The sequence below is a fragment of the Hippoglossus stenolepis genome, chromosome 16 (assembly GCF_022539355.2).
Source record: "Hippoglossus stenolepis isolate QCI-W04-F060 chromosome 16, HSTE1.2, whole genome shotgun sequence".
Taxonomy (NCBI): Eukaryota; Metazoa; Chordata; class Actinopteri; order Pleuronectiformes; family Pleuronectidae; genus Hippoglossus; species Hippoglossus stenolepis.
This window is the reverse complement of record NC_061498.1, coordinates 9909008-9925353: the sequence shown is the minus strand read 5'-3', so window position 1 is coordinate 9925353 and position 16346 is coordinate 9909008. Positions and strand designations below refer to the sequence as shown.

The window sequence follows — 16346 nt, the reverse complement described above, 5'->3', positions numbered from 1 at the left end:
GGTTTTTTTGTTGTACTTTTTGTTTTTTTGGTGAGAAATGTTTCGTGTTTCAGAAAAGAAGAGCCTGCATGAATGAAGTCACGTGGCCAAACACGATGACGTCTGGCTTCGATACAAGAGAAAGGGAATCAACAAGGAGAGCACGAGCTGGCGCGTCGGCAGCGCTCCTGTCAGAGAAACCGACGATTCGGCTGCGGCTCCGGGGGTCTTGGTCGCCCGCATGCCGCTGTGAGAGGAGCACCGCTACGGCTACAACTCCGGAAGAGCGTCGTTTGTCAGTCAGGTGGGTCTTTACAGCCAAACACAGCGGGGCTGCTGTTGTGCTGAGTGTGCATGCCTTCGCCTCGCCGCTGACAAGCTGGCCGCGGCTGCTAGCTCCGCGAGGCTAGCATACCTAGCTCCTCACGCGTCAAGCTAGCGCGGCTCGTGTCAAGGGCTTGCTTTTCAAAATAAGAGAGCCGAGCGGTTAGCGGGGGAGTAGGGGGTTTATTTTGTAAGCGGAAACACTCGTGTGGTCGGTGAGAGCTGACAAAAGCTCGGGCTCCTCCAGTGCTGAGATGGCAGCTAATCTCCTGTACACACTCCCGCTAATCATTATAGAAATAAAATAAGGTGTCATTGAGGTTATTTTGGGGGGTGTTTGTTGTGGAGGGGTGGCCCGCCGTGACGCGCGGTTCCCCGGTTTGAGGAGTCACCCGCGGTGTAGTGAGGACGGCTGAGCACGGGGATTTCCTCGCTTGCTTGTTGTTGTAGGCGGGGAGTTGTTTTGCCACTCTCACCAGGCGGAGGGGCGGCGGTGGTGGTGGTGGTCGTGGTCGTGGTGGCGGAGGAGAAGAAGACACGGAAGAGTCGCGGAATGTCACCGGCTGTGTGACCGCGGGTCGCCTTTGTGCCGGAGCCCGGGCGTCTAGTCTCGCGTCCGCGCGGTGTCACGGCTCCTCTCCGCGGGTCCGTCAACTCATGCGCCTCCCGCCGTTTAAACCTGCTGCTTCATCACCTCGTTGGGAAAAGGGAGCGAGAGGCTGCGCTTTAGCCGAGATCAGGTTGGTTGCAACATGTATTTTCAAAAATGTGATCATCAAAGCTGGAGCAACGGGTTGTGCTTCTTTTTTTTTTGTGCAGCTTCACAACGCATGCAAAAATCAAAAAGCAGTTTAGGAAATGCATCAAACCCATCGTTTCCTCCAGAACTGCTTCACCTGAAGTGACAATTCATGGTTAAACTGCAACAATGGCAAACCAACCCCCGCTGTCCTTGGCTTTTAATATCACAACCAGGCAATTACGCGCAGGGTTATCTTATCATCAGAGCCGAGCAACAAGCGGCGGTGGGTTTTTTATTTTTTTTTATCTCATCATGCTGAATCATCACAATGATGTATTTAAGACGGGAGCAGAATCCACCCCGAAATATGGCACCACCGGACAAAGGTCTGCTCGGTGGATAAGGGTCGATGTTTATCACCGAGGAGATGGATCGAAGCGGTGCTGATCTGTCCCCGCGAGTCAGTCATCAAGTCATGATCACCATCATGCATTTATCAATAGTCTCTCATCTACATGCAGCCGGGAATGTGCGCTTTATTGCCACGCTGTCATGATGTGCACCAACAAACAGGGTGTGAGTACATTTAGACTAAGTGCTTAGGTGTCAAGTACGATGTCAAATCCATGTAAAAAATGCATGATAAGCAATATATTAAGCCTGCGCTGTTTATAATGGAGCCCTGCAACGGGTGACTTGTTTAAATTGGGTCATGTGTAATTGTGGGATTATGGCAAGTTGAAAACACCACCTCATTTTTGTGGTGTTTGAGATTAAATGTTGTCGTAAGATTGTATTTTTCTCATCCTATAGATAAGCAGCTTCCTTATGACATTATTTAATACAATGGAACACTTCTCTTCTTGTATTGTGGGGCTGGCAGATGCTCTTGTTTCCCTGATGAAATTTACCGCCTATTAGAGTGCACGCTTATGGAGGGCAGGTAATGAATTACCCACAGAGAATCTCTGTGCAATTGGAAAAGTCACCTTGGAAGCTGTTGAGCGTACACAGGCAGGGCTTAACAGATAGAAGTTCCCCACGCTTGCGCCGATATTCAACTTATTTCATCATCTCTCCTCATGCGAGCAGGGCACTGAAGTGTGTTTTAGCAGACAGGCCAGCCCCACATCAGAAGCTTGGCTTCTCAATAAAGCGTAATGCCCATCTCTGCCTTTCTCTGCAGGTAACAAGAACAGATGAGGGCCCATATAAGAGCCCAATGGGGATGGCGGTGGTGTGAGGATGGAGGCAGGGAGTGGCGGAGATCAGCTCTGAGATTTATCACCTCTTGCATTGTGGTAGCGAAGATGAAATAAGGCTGGATGCCACAGAGGTGAATCCAGCGCACAACTCATACCCAGTGGCGATGCTCGGAACGGGCAGGTTGTGGTGGTAGGAGGAGGTGGAAGAGGATATGTGAGGTTGATGAAACACAAGGCAAGACTTTAGTGTACAGTCTGTCCACCAACTCCTCTGTCTGGCCAACACAGCTGTGCCTTGGGAGTGGTTACGCCTATTCAGCACCATTAATAGCCTCAAGAAAGGAACACAAATGTGGGATTTGTCCACAAAAGTGCTGCTTAAGCTGCACGGGGAAATGGGAATGCCTGGAAGGAAAGGAGAAAAAGATCAATATAGTTTTTTTCCCCCTTATTTTGCAACAGGGAGCGAATCCTGGTGATGAAACCTCTTGCAAGTGCAATGCAGATTAGGATTGCTTAGCATTGCGATATACCCGCTCCACTTTTCAAAGTACTACTTTCATCCAGAGTAGCGAGTGCGTTTGATGATTTTCTGTTTGAGTTAGACTTGCATGTTCATTACTGCCCTCTGTGTGTTCATAATTTACATTAGCCAATATTGGACAGAACATGGGGAGTGTAAGAGCAGAGCGGTCCACTGGTGGCTGTTTTTTTCATGTAACCTACTTTTATCTTGCCTGATTTATGTGCTGGACACATCGGTGGTAAACTGACATTAAAAAACAACTTATTTAACCGTACCAATACTTGAGGCAAAGTAAAAATTAAACTAGTGAATCACACAGGGAAGAAGCTGCTGGTTTCCTTGTTCCTTGTAGCATTTAATCAGACAAAATAAGACTCTTGAACCCATGTTCTTGGCTTAAGAAATTTAAAGATAGTGAAAACGTGTCTTCACATGAGCAGTGTATAACCCACATTGGAGTGATCCTCAGATCATTATGAATGACATCAGTACTTAGTCAAATTCAGATTCTCTTTAAACAAATTAGAGCTTTCTGAGTTTGTACACTACCTGTTTAAATTGTGCTTTATATGCTGCAGGATCCAGCATTAATATTTGTATTACCTCCTCTGTCCAGTCACCATCGTTTCACTAGCACCATTAGACGAAATGACAATCTATTAATAAATGTGAGGTGTTTTTTTAAATAGAAAAATATTCTTAATTCATTAAAGCAATGTGACGAACATTTAATCAGCAAAACCATCCTCTGGGCATTATTTATTATTTAGCTGCCGTACACAGGGTGAGCAGCTTGTACTTCAGTCTCTTGCTCAGACAGAACATTCCAACATTGTTGGTGAACATACTAGTTGCTGTGGGAATCAAACCTGCAACCTTTCAAAATCCCAAACTCAAATGCTGAACGTTTCTATGATATGGGATGAGGATTGTAATCTATTCCAGGACTTTGAGCTTTAGTTCAGACTAAAATATGTGAGGAGATTGCATCCGCACATTGCAGTGATCAGTTGAGGTAGACTTAAGTTAAAATTCTTGAGCGCTTGATATTGGTACTGAATTATTAATTAACTGTATTCTGTAATTTTTGGGGACAATCGCATTGAGTTTGAGGCTTCATCAAATGTCTCGTAGGCAGACATCATCAATCACTTGTCATAATTTGAACTGAATGGTGGCTGACAATGTTATTAATAGAAATTAGCATCTTTGTTGTTTTCAGGTGATAACTGCCAGCGGACTATCAGAATCAAATCTCTCCCCAGGAAAATGAAAATGTGATGATAAATTAGTTTTCTTGCTTGTTTTTTGTTATTTGTTGATGCTGCTGAGCTCTGTTTATTTGATAGCCTAAGGGATGTTTCACTTGAAGAGAATCCTCCTCAGATCATAGCTGTGCAGCGGCACTAATCATAAAACGTGAATTATTTCTGTATTATTTCACTTGAAATTGCAATAAAACTGGCAGAACTGCAGTAGTTTAGCCTTTTGTGCTGCAGAGGCTGTGTTGTAGCTATTATATGGAAGCGATATGCATTTCATATGTATGCAACCAGTGTAGTAAAGCTCCTGGATATTTTGCCAGTGTGTGGGTCGCCTGCAATCCTTCCTTCCTCTGCCAGTGCAAGGCCGAAGTATCAAGAGCTATTCTCTTCCTGTTTAATCAGGTCCTCCAGGCAGATAATGTGGAAGACCAATGAAGTCTCTCCTCTTGTCCTGCTGCTTATACTAACAGAGCAGCTTCAAGAGTAAACAGCATCTGCTGAGCTTGGAAATGGATTCTGTAAATATCGAAACATTGGTTAATGCAAACCAGCGCAGCCCGAGTCCCTTTAAATAACCCTCACATTATCAGTGACTTCAGAAAATAAAAAATCCCCTGAGGGAAGTGATTCATGTTTTCACTTTAAACCACATGAACTAGATGCAAATTTCAGACATAAATGTGCCACATGCTCTTCTGCATGGTACAACCCACTAGAATCCATATGGGGCTTTTTCAAAGCCAGCGTCTATCACAGTGCATCTTTTTATGGTGTCTATTTTTAAATAGTGACACATAATTAGTATTAGTTGTGTACGTAAACCTTTTGTAGAAACAAATATGGATATTGTGTGCTAGGAAACGACATGAAGTTGCACAATATTTAAAGATCTTTAATGTTCTCTGCTTCTTTCACTCACTGTTTATCTCTATCTTATAACAACTTAAATATTTTAGACTGATTGGAGCAAATGAGACTGTATACTTAATTATTTGTCTAAAACCATTTGTCTTTATCCATAAAGGCTAATCTTAGTTTAGCACTGATGGTACCTATTTAGCATTTTTCTGCTTCAAAAGCACTAGGCTGTATAAGAAAGAAGCCATTTAAATGCATTAATCAGTCTTTATTACCAATGTGTAAACAAGATAACTTGAAAAATTACACCTTCCTGACTTTCCCAATTGCCTCTAACAACCTGTGGACGGATTTTTATTCAAAGGAATTGGAATGAATTTTCTGCGAATATCCAAAGCATGTGCCGTTTATACTCGCTCCTCAGTCGATTACTTTTTATATGCAGCAAGCATCTACATCTTTGGATAAAACATCAAATCCCAATTTTTTTTCAGAATATATCCATTGTACTCAGGATGATGAACAGATTGTTGCTAAGAGCACTATTGTATTTATTTCAAGAGTCAGGCTTTTGAACAGTTAAGATATGATTTTCGTTACTTGCTATTTTGATATTGCCCTAAACCCAAATCAAAAGTATTGGCTCAGTATTTCCCCTCTACCACAAGCGTATCACATTTCCCTCTGAAAGCTGCTGAATGATTTCCCCTCTCCCCCTTTTTGTCACTCTTATTTCACGCTCTGAATACTTAGTAGTTAATAGCTTCCCTCCCCTCTTCCAGTCGTACCCTTCTCTCTCACACAGACACGCTTTACACACTGTTGTCTCCATACACAAGTTTACACCAGTCTTCCAGTAACTCTTCCCGAGCTATCAGAGGAGTCTGGTTTTTAATTTGCAGTTAAATGGCGCCCGACACATGGAGCTCGCTTGATAATTGACTTCACTCAGCTGAAGGGAGGAATGATTAGATCTGAATATCTAAGCGATCTTTTCAACTCTGAATTAGAAGGGAGGGAGTAAAAGTAGTGACTCTGATCAGGCATGAAGTGTTGAGAATGACTATTTATGGCATGCATGTTGGCTGGCTGCATTAAGAATCTCAACCCTGAAAGAGCAAGTGGACGGTACAACAGATAAGCACAGAGTATAAATTAATGAGCCTAAGCGTGATGAGACAGCTGCTGACATTTCCCGTAATTTTCACTCGTGCTTTTTCGGTATCTTTGTGGTTATCATCATACTGTTTCCTGTGGAAAGTCCATGATAAAGGGGTGAGAGACTACAACCCTCATACATTATTGATCGGGGGAAACTGAATAGGTGATCGTGCCAACTTCACATCCAGCTCTCTTCTTTTGTGTCGTGTTAATCGACTTGAGATGTAGATGCAGGTTTTTGCGAAGACTGAGTTAAAAGTGGTGCTAAACCATTCTGTCTCCTATAGGGCCTTATTTACATCTGGGCCATAGATCTATAGATGTACAGACCTTCTTTACAAGTTTGGTTGTAGCAGAAGAAATCTGTTTTATAAGCAAAATGAGCCACATTGTGTCTCCTCTCTTTTGGAGTGAAATGTATTGTTTGCTGTGAGATGATATTCAGCTGTTAGTTTCACAGAACTGAGTTGCCGTTGTTGGATGCTGCCCGTGCTTTCCTGAAAACAGTCTTTCATCAGCATGCACGTCCACTGTCTAGTTTCATTCACTTCATTAGCAAGCTGCCAGTGCCAAGTGCTCGGACGCCTCATTTCAAGAATTGATCATGACAAGTTGAATTTATATGTGCTTGTGTGGTTTTGGTAATCTGTCTCTGTGTGGACGCGTGCGCATGCGATCAGTTACGTGATGTGCAATCCGCTGTCATGTCTCCGTGAAGCTAGCACCCCATTAGTCCTCCCCAGCCATGTTTAGTATTCAGAGAGCGGGCGCTGTCGTAATCTGGGTTCTGAGGCAGGTTGCTGGGGTTTTTGTTTGCACTTATGGCCCTGATAATCTTGTTACACCGCTGTCAAGTGGAGCTGGCTCTCCCTGCAGCCCTCAGCCACCATCCTCGCCACCTTCAGTACCAGAAATCCACCACCACCCCCACCTCTCCCCTCCCCCCGCCGCCCCAACCAGCCTACCGCCATTTTAGAGACAACCGTTGATGGACGAGCCTTGGATGTATCCTTGAGGAATCACCTCCTGAGCATCTTTATTCAGCCTCCCACCCCCGCCTCTGTCTCCTACCCCCACCTTAGGCAGTGAACGACAGTGATAAATATTCATCAGGGGATGCAGTGCCTGGATGCTGTAGCCTCGGTTCCCCCTCAACAAAGGGTCCCCTAGCTAATGGTGTCCATCCTTGGCAGCCCCCCTGGAGAGAGTCTGTGGAGGGGATGAGATCATTAAAACATGACACGGGCTCAAGGCCGGACCTATCATGTCACATCAGCATTTATCCCACCAGACTTTCTTTTTTTTTTTTTTTGCCCCCACTTGAGTCTCAACCTAAGTCGACCCCACCTTCGTGAGCTACCCTCCATAGATTTAGATGAACACAGACAGCGTTTGAAGGTTGGCTGGGTTGCTCTCATCGTGTTAGTTCAACTTCACAACTTCTTAATTGGCACCTTGGTTTTGGTCCTTGCTGAGATCAGTATTTTTTTTTTCCTCTCTCTCTCTCAACCTGTTCTTCTCAAGCTCCTCTAAATGTGTCGAGCATGCATTTTTCACAAGGCTGTTTGCTCTCTCTCTTTTTCTTCTCACCCTCTCTTTTTCTCTCTCTCTCTCTCTCTCTCTCTCTCTCTCTCTCTCTCTCTCTCTATCCCCTCCTTCTCTTTCTCTGGGTGACCACACTCAGCATTTTCTATTTCCTGTGGGTGTGATGTCTCTCCTCCACAAGCAATCAGCTCTGATTTGTCAGCATTCTTCCAGGCGATTCATAAAAATTCAGCAAGCCCCGACAAAAGATGTCTTGTGTCCCCCACTCTTGCTCCCTACCTGCGCTGACCCCTGCTCCAAGCTGCAGCTTTCACCTCCTGCTCCTTTTATTAGTCGCACACACACAACACCTGAAATTACTAGAGGAGAAAATACATGTACTTGATTGCGACCATAGAGAAAGTGAACTTGTCAAATCCAAAGGCATTCTTTTGCAATTAGGGGGGGGGGGGGTTATGAGTGTGTTTTTCCTTTCTTTGCCTCTGTGTGTGTGTGTGTGTGTGTGTGTGTGTGTGTCTCCGCGAGGTAAGAAATGCCTTGTAGTGGAAGGGAGCAGCTGTGCATTGGACCTTGTCTGTGTTGTGCTGCCATGCCCTGTCACTGGTAGCCGTCTGTTGGCAGCAGCCTGTGCTGGAGGGTTGCAGCCTGGGCACAGTCCTTCCACGGTGTCATATGGTGAGCTTTCAACGCGCCAAGCCATGCCTACTATGTTACCCTACACAGCTGTGTGACAGAGTGCGACTCCTCGACCTGGACAATGTCCCATCTCCCTGCATTTTCAAGACTCCAACTTGTTTTTCGAACAATGTTGGTTCCAAGCTGCTGAGGGGAATATGGGTTCAGTTTGAAATTTGGAAGATGCAGCCTTTCCCCCCTCCCACTCTCATCCCAGTAGCTATTAGTGGAGTACTTCCCTGTCTATTTGTCCATTATCTGTGCATCATCAGGCAGACCATTATCCCATTATGTTTTGCATCTGTGGTCCAAATGCTTACTGGAAATGAGTCACCACAAAGGCCAGTGAAACGTAGGTGTTACTATCAGTCCGCTATTCATAGGCATCCCAACAGAGATGAAAAGTATCACATTTAAAAAGTCCTTTGCAGATCCTGAAAGGCTTTTTAAATGGGCATCCGCAGCACGGAGAAACATTGCCATTTTATGCACAGCCAGAGGACTCTTTGAAGGGAAAGCATCAAGAATCCAAGTCACAATCTGACCTCATGTTATGTCCCCAGCCTGTGTGATAGTGTCGTATTCAGGTCATTTTTAACAAGCGCCTGTCTCTCCCTGTTTGGCTCAGGTGACCGGTCCACCTGTAGCACACTATTGTTGCCATGGAAATATCCTGGCCATCTTAGTGCACTGCAGAGCTGCGACTCACGTGCTTCTTTTTTCTCTTCCTTCCCTCACAGAGCTTCTCCGCACAGATCACACATGCACATGATGACTGGCTTAGTGGGCATGTAGGCTACAAAAACATTGTTCGCAGACAGTACTTCCTTTTGGGATTCTTTGTCTCCTCTTTTGATGCAGTTGTAAGAGCCCACATGCATTTGTTTATGTGCTCTGTACAAACACACACTGATGGGCTGTGTAAATCAGCTTACTAAGGCAATGTGCTGGCTGGGCTGACTGTGGTGGGTGCCTGTGTCACCGACACAGCATTTACTGTGTGTACTGTAAAGCACCCAGGGCCGTGTGTGTGTGTGTGTGTGTGTGTGTGTGTGTGTGTGTGTGTGTGTGTGTGTGTGTGTGTGTGTGTGTGTGTGTGTGTGTGTGTGTGTGTGTGTGTGTGTGTGTGTGTGTGTGTGTGTGTGTGTGTGTGTGTGTGTGTGTAGATGTGAGCGTCTACTTATCTGGTGACAGAGCTCACACGGTGAAAGGCACCCAACCTTCTGTCTGTCTTAACACCAGTGGGTTAGATTTCTTTCCAGCCCAGCTTCTTCTCCTGGTGCTCCCTCAGTACTGACATTGCAGAATAAACTGCAGTGCAGTGCTTTTATTCTGGATGGTATTTGAAGCTCTGCAGTGGTTTGAGCATATCCCTTTATTTCATTGATTTATGGGATTATAGTCCCACATAAATCTAGGTAGTGTGACTGTGTAGGCTGGATGGCTTGTACTGTGAAACTCTGCCCCGTGTCCCTTTTTATGAATGTGTTTTAGGTAATGATGTATGTTCTGAAGAAAAAGAAAAACTTCAGTCTTTTTCAGTCCATTCATATCCATGGCTCCTTGTTCCCTGAAAGGCTGCACTTAATAGAAAATCTTGAGTTTTGTTTTCCAAGAAATCGTTGTGAACTGCTGCCAGCTGAATAAAATGTCACTCTGCTTGTGACTCACCCCACTACCCCACTTTAATGCAATGCAGGATTCAAGTGAGAAATCTTTAAGGACTTGTTCGGCCTCGTCCTACTCAAACTGACCTATGTTGGAGAGGGACGTGCATATGCCAGCAAGTTATTTGTCCTTAGTGGCAGTAATAGTCCAGGTAGGATTCGCTCAACAGACTTGGCAACACTTACAGGGAGTCCTTGACCCCCTTTGTGCAAGGACTGAGTCACGCTGTAGCTCCATTGCACTTTAATACACTCTTGATATTTCAAAGAAATTTGCTTCCTCCTAGTTTTTCTAGTGGTATTATACTTATAGTATTTTCTTACCTGCAGAACAACCAGCACTACAGGTGGACTCGTGGCATGACTACCCCAAACAAGGGAAACAAGGCCTTGAAGGTAAATAGCTTGCATGACACAAAAGTAACACTGTGTCAGTGTGAATAATTTTATTTATAACACTATCTAACCCCTATGCACAGGTGAAACGGGAGCCAGGGGAAAATGGCACCAGCCTGACGGATGACGAACTGGTGACCATGTCAGTGCGGGAGCTGAACCAGCATCTACGGGGGCTGACGAAGGATGAGATCCTGCAGCTGAAACAGCGGCGGCGCACCCTTAAGAACCGGGGCTATGCTGCCAGCTGCCGAGTAAAGCGTGTCACCCAGAAAGAGGAGCTGGAGAAGCAAAAGGCTCAACTGCAGCAGGAAGTGGACAAGCTGGCCACGGAGAATGCCAGCATGAAGGTGGAGCTGGATGCTCTGCGTTCAAAGTATGAGGCTCTCCAGAGCTTTGCCAGGACTGTGGCCCGCAACCCTGTCACCTCAGCCAGGGGACCAATGGCATCTGTCATAGGTCCCCTCATCCCTGGTAAAGTAGCTGCAACCAGTGTCATCACCATCGTAAAATCCAAAACGCAGGCTAGGTCGTAGTAGCAGAAAGAGCGGGAGGAAGATTTTCAAGATTAGTCAGTGCATTGTAACATGGCACAGGATCACCTGTGTAAGTTCTCAGTTTTACCCCTTGGCACTAACCCTAAAAATATGCTTCCCAATGTCACTCTTAAAGTACGACTCAGCAGTCTGCACTTGTCAACAGACATGTTGTGCTTTAAGATGACACAATCAAATTGTACATTTCAGGATTTGACAGTTGGGTATTAAAAATTGTGATGTATTGGCAATACTAACACATTTCACTTAAAATAGTGAAGTATTCAAGAAGGCAATATTGGGTGGCATCGATTTTCAGACTGTTAATGGGCTGTTGATTTTTGGTAAGATACTCTATGATTTGTCAGTTTACTGTAAGACTTAGCTCTTCAGACTTTTCCGTCCTAAGAATTGGAAATTGTGCAACATAAACAACAGAAAGAGCCAGTGTTTGTCTTACCTAAAGGAGACATCTTATACTCATAATTAGGTCAACATTTTATTGTGGGTTGTTATTTGAAAAGGTTTACATGCTCTAATATTAAGAAAACACATCACTGTCCATTGGCGGATCTCTTCCTCTCACCCTCTGTCTGAAGCTCCTGTCAATTTTAAAAGTTCCCCCTCCCTGTAAACGAAAATGCTGACTGGGGAAATTCTACACTGTAAAATACAATAACTATTTGGCCTTGGTGTAAAAATGTCCCACACAGCCATGCTAGCAATAGCAATGGGCTTGAAACAAGGTCAGTAAACGGCTAGGCTAACTTGGCTTAGGTAATTGGCATCCCTCGTTCAAGTCCATGTTCTAAAATCGTTGTCGTGGTCCACGCAGCAGTTAATTCAATGTCCAAAATCGAAAATCTAAATAAAATGTGACTCGTAAGTAAACAGAGCAGCAGCAACAATGCCTTAAGCTAGCGGTCGCGAACTTTAAACACTGTTAAACATGTTAAGATTGATAAACAATAACCTTACTTCTTACACAGTTTTAGTTAAAAGTGGACTCGCAGCTCCAAAAAACATTTCATAACAATGTTGGCTAGCAAGTTGGCCGAGGCCTACAATTGAGCTACAGCTTAGCGACAACCAGGAAGCATGAAATGAAATGACTGGAACAAGAGAAGGTTGGGGATGTATTGTCAAGGACGAGTATTGAAAATACATTTCAACCCCTGGCTCTTCAACCCATCATCTTTTGGAAGTGAAGACAGAGAGAACTTGCTTTCGTGCACTTAAGGGTTCAGTGTCTCCACTGCAAGATGATGCAGCTATTAAACTCTTCCCGATTGCCACTCTCGACCTACCTAGCTTTGTTAGGGTGCATGCCAGACTAGCCACTAGGTGTCCATTATGCAAACGCGATGCTGAAGTATCGGTCGGACTACTGGCTTCAGGAGAAGAGCTTCCCTTACCACAGACTTTGGGCTTTTAACTTTGCAGACCTTTTTATATACACAAAAAACCTACATAACACACTAGAGGAAGGGGAAAAATTGAAAAAGCATAATATGTCTCCTTTAAAACCCTTTTGCTTGTTATTATGCACTGACTTCAATTAGGTTAATAACAAATGGATCGTGGTGTGGATGCTACAGATGTCTTCAAAACAGCCTGACTAACCCAAAACTAGTAAATGAATCCTATTTGTGATTTTGTTGGTCGTCTGTCAATAATATAAGCGTGAAATAATGCTCTCAAATCTAGCATTCATTTCTGTTTATTCATCTGTGACAGGCTTTAATGAACTTGTCATTATCAATATGACTGGTAGATGCAATAATATACGTATGCACTGAAAATACAAAGAGGTCTTGCATATTTATGGTTAAGTGGAAACGTTAAAGCGGATCAGCGGTTCGTAATGATTTTGCTTCAAAGCCCGAGTGCCATCTCAATATGACAAGATTCTTCTACAATATCTGAAAATCTGAATGTTATCACAGTAATATCCTCATGTGTTGTGGGGACAGTGAAATCCACAAACATTTTTGAAACATAATTTTTGCTCATAAAGAAAATCTGTTGGAGTCGTTTTTGTTTAACAGATATATATTGCATTTTTTTGTAATTACTTGTCGACAGGGCCCTCAGATATTTCCAAAAAGAAAAAAAATCTTTACACAAGCTTTACTGTTTGAATTGTTAAGGTGTAGAAAACTTTGTCTAATGTTGGGTTCTTGATTTTTATTACTTGGTAGATAACCTTCCATTGTTTATAGAAATACAGAAAAAGAAAACGTAAAAAAAAAAAATCCTGTGACATCTTTTTTGCAATTGTACCGAAAGTGGCTTACTATTGAAGTCTGATAGCTTTTTCTAGTGACTAGGCGCGTACTGTGGGGTAGCGCGTGATGTGATGTGTAAGTGACAAGTTGGCAGTGTCGTTCACTGTATAGATGTCAATGCTGTGCTATTTAAAACAAATACAAATCTGTAGAGCTAAACTAGGTGGTGTAAACAAGGTCAATTGTCTTTGTGCGTATTGGCATCTGTGATATCCTCTGCTTCCTCGGTGTTAGTTACAAATCATATTGTCATTAAGAGTTTACCACGTTGACCCATGTGAGACAGAACTGGGTGAAATGGCATTAGTGGACATTAATTCAAAGGCTTTTACCTGAAGCTCAAAGTGAACCTGTCATTACAGAATCTGAATAATGGTTGCACCTGGTGCTGGATGCCCTCTAAATACATCATCTGCAACCTGAAAGGAAATGACTCCATTAAAGGGCAAATTTAATTGTTGTATTTACTTCAGCCATTTAATTAGTCTGAATTAGATCCCAGAAATAGAACAAGTAACCAATCAAATTTACCTTCCCACAGACTAAAGGCAATGTGAAGTTAACAACCGGTTTTATTGTTTACCTGTGTTTGTTTTTAAACCGTGCAATTCCTCAAGACTATAACTATAAAATTGCATCAGTGAACTCAAAGGATAAGTCGCCAAACGGCGCAGCATCTCTTGTTTAAATTTACCCACTGGTCTTCAGATTGTCCGATTAAAAGCGGTGGAGTTTGGCTGAGGTTTTGTATGCACTAAGCTCCTGCTTGTTTTGCTCAGGACAAAACAGGTTACTCTAAAAATGAACAAACCATTCTAGATGAAAAGTGGGGATGGCAGCTCTGTTCATTTTATTTTTTTTGATAATAATAATAAACATGTCATAAAGGGCTTCAATCCTCACTCAGAAAGAGACACAGCACGGACCCGTAGAATTACAATCAACAACAGCTGCCAGCAGCGCTCCCTCTGTGCCAAGTGTTGCGTCGCTCTCCTGGTCCTCTAAAAGGAATTTAACAGTGAAGCAGTTTTACACCTCAAGGTGAAAGTAGTTGTGTAATGACATTAACAGAATGCACTTCATCCACGTCTCACTCTCACTCCTGCTGGTCAGAACGTCGTACAGTGTCGGCGAGGTGTTAATCTACAGTCACTCTCAAAACTGCGCCTCAGCAAAACTCCCTCCCGGAGACCTGGGCGCTGGTTATATCGTCTGTGCGCCAGTTGCCTACGCTATCCTCATCTCGTCAACATGCTTAGCTGTCTACATTGACTGGTTAACTGTGGGAAAAATATGTATCCGACTCTTGACTTAGCCCAGTATTGATGTTGGCGTCGTTAATTGCTGTGGCTGTCTTGTGGAGTGAATCTTTTTCGTGTCAAGTGTCTTTTAAGGTGTTCGAGCGGCACCGTCGACCAATATCTCAATCTCCGCCAGAGATGACGACTCTCTCCTTCTCACACATACGGTTGTATAGTATGTAGCTACAGTAGGTATTAATCACCATTGTGAAAAGTGACCCTTAATATGCAACTCAGTGGAAAAGGTGTGAAAGAGTAGATGTAAGAGTAATCAATATTGTCAAAGTGACTATGGTCTGTTATTTAATAAACCTTGCTGTTTTGTAGTTTTTAGTTTGTATAAAGATTTATTTTGCCCTCAGACTTTGCATCCCTGGCCCTTGTTTATAGTAGCTAACAGTGTAACAGTGTATACTGTTTATTTAAAGGAACCATGGGGTTGCACTCGAGCCTTACTCCCTCATTACTCTGGTCTTAAATTAACTGAATTGCAGATCCATAAATCGGACTCGGATATCTGACTGAAAGATATTGCTGTAATATACAGTGTCTTAGGTTTTGTGCACTGAGTGAAATGGATGCAACAATAGATTCTGTCACAAGGGCCACTTGTAATATCTGTTTTGGGTTATTTTATTTCCCTTTGGTATGCCAGGTTTTGTGAGTCTATGTGTGTGTGTGTTTGTGTGATTGAGGTTCCTCTGCTGCTACACCAGTCATTAATGCTTGTCGTTTGCTGTAGCACCACTCGCAGCGTTTCTGTTCTCATTACATGTTGAGTGTGTATTTGGAATTGATCTTAACACTGTAATTTGTTCTGCAGATTTACATTTTAATCGGTTGTGGCTATTTCTTTTTTTTTGTTTGTTTGTTTGTTAGTTTCTTGTTTTCACAAGCGACCTGTTAGAGAGGATAAATAACAGCACTTGTGGGGTGGTTGAATTTAAGAGCTCTCCAGACATTGGCTTTTGTTTTTACATGAATTTATGCTTTGTAAACAGTTGACTGTGCAGGTTCGTCCCCCTCTTACTCCATGGAGCGGGTCTGTGTTTCAAAGGTATAAAAATCTGACTAAAGCGAGTAATACAAAGTAAATAATCTGTTTTGTTATTTTTCTGTATGGGTTGTAATAAAATATTGTAGTACTTTGTATGAAAACAGACAATAGTTAATTGTAACTATTTATAAATTAAATTATTGTACTTTTTGCAATCTGTAGATAAGTACTATGTATTCATATATACAGTAACAACTGTGGATTTAAACGTGGTTCTCCGAGGTGTCTAAGTTATTGATGTATATATTGTATGTTTGTTGATACAGCTTACTTTATTTTCTATAAGACCAATAAAATGTTTTGAAAAAGGATTTTAAGTGTTGCTACATTGCTTTTTTGATGCCTTTTAAACACTGTTTAAATTGGGTTTGGTCGTATTCTGTGGTGTCATTGACCCAGTTTGATACTTGTAAAAATAAACTGGCGGGGACTGATTTTTTTTTTTTGCCATCCAGGGTGGGTTTTAGAAGACAGCGATCATTTAGATGGCACAATTTCTTTTTCTGTGATCCAAAAAAAGCCGCTGGGCGACCCACTTTGGCTAACCTCAGTGGACATATTTTTGGCCCGACTCGAGTAAAACATTAGAGTCATGAAGGATGTCTAGGTGTGCTTGTCCTAGATTAGGAGGAGTAGTGAGTTAGTCATCTCTGCTCCCCGTGGGGCTCCCAAACACCCCCTCTGTCTCAGCGCACCTCATCAAACATCACCCTCCTCAGCAGCATCTCAACCCCACCACATTCAAAACACCTCTCAGGAGAGAACATGCAGAGACAAAGAGGCAGATGGCTGAAGACGTGCTACATCTTACCACTCCACGC

The 16346-nt window shown here is 43.2% G+C and overlaps 1 protein-coding gene across 3 annotated transcripts; it reads left to right on the top strand.

The window, feature by feature from the left end:
- The first annotated feature begins 89 nt into the window (after positions 1-89).
- Positions 90-15836, top strand: LOC118122849 (transcription factor MafG). Of its 3 annotated transcripts, XM_035179743.2 has the most exons (4): positions 90-283; positions 2232-2381; positions 10278-10343; positions 10427-15836. In XM_035179743.2, the coding sequence occupies exons 3-4, from the start codon at positions 10308-10310 to the stop codon at positions 10877-10879; spliced, it is 489 nt and encodes a 162-aa protein (XP_035035634.1). In that variant the 5' UTR covers positions 90-283; positions 2232-2381; positions 10278-10307; the 3' UTR covers positions 10880-15836. The 3 variants fall into 3 exon arrangements, with proteins under 3 accessions (XP_035035634.1, XP_035035632.1, XP_035035633.1); XM_035179741.2 differs by lacking the exon at positions 2232-2381; XM_035179742.2 differs by lacking the exons at positions 90-283; positions 2232-2381 and adding an exon at positions 525-1043.
- Positions 15837-16346: the final 510 nt, after the last annotated feature.

What these genes read in the sequence shown, in the direction of transcription:
- LOC118122849 (XM_035179741.2), top strand. Translation starts at nt 10,308, where the DNA reads ATGACTACCCCAAACAAGGGAAACAAGGCCTTGAAG. An exon ending in AGGGAAACAAGGCCTTGAAG is followed by an intron (nt 10,344 to 10,426) that starts GTAAATAGCTTG and finishes CCCTATGCACAG; the next exon opens with GTGAAACGGGAGCCAGGGGA.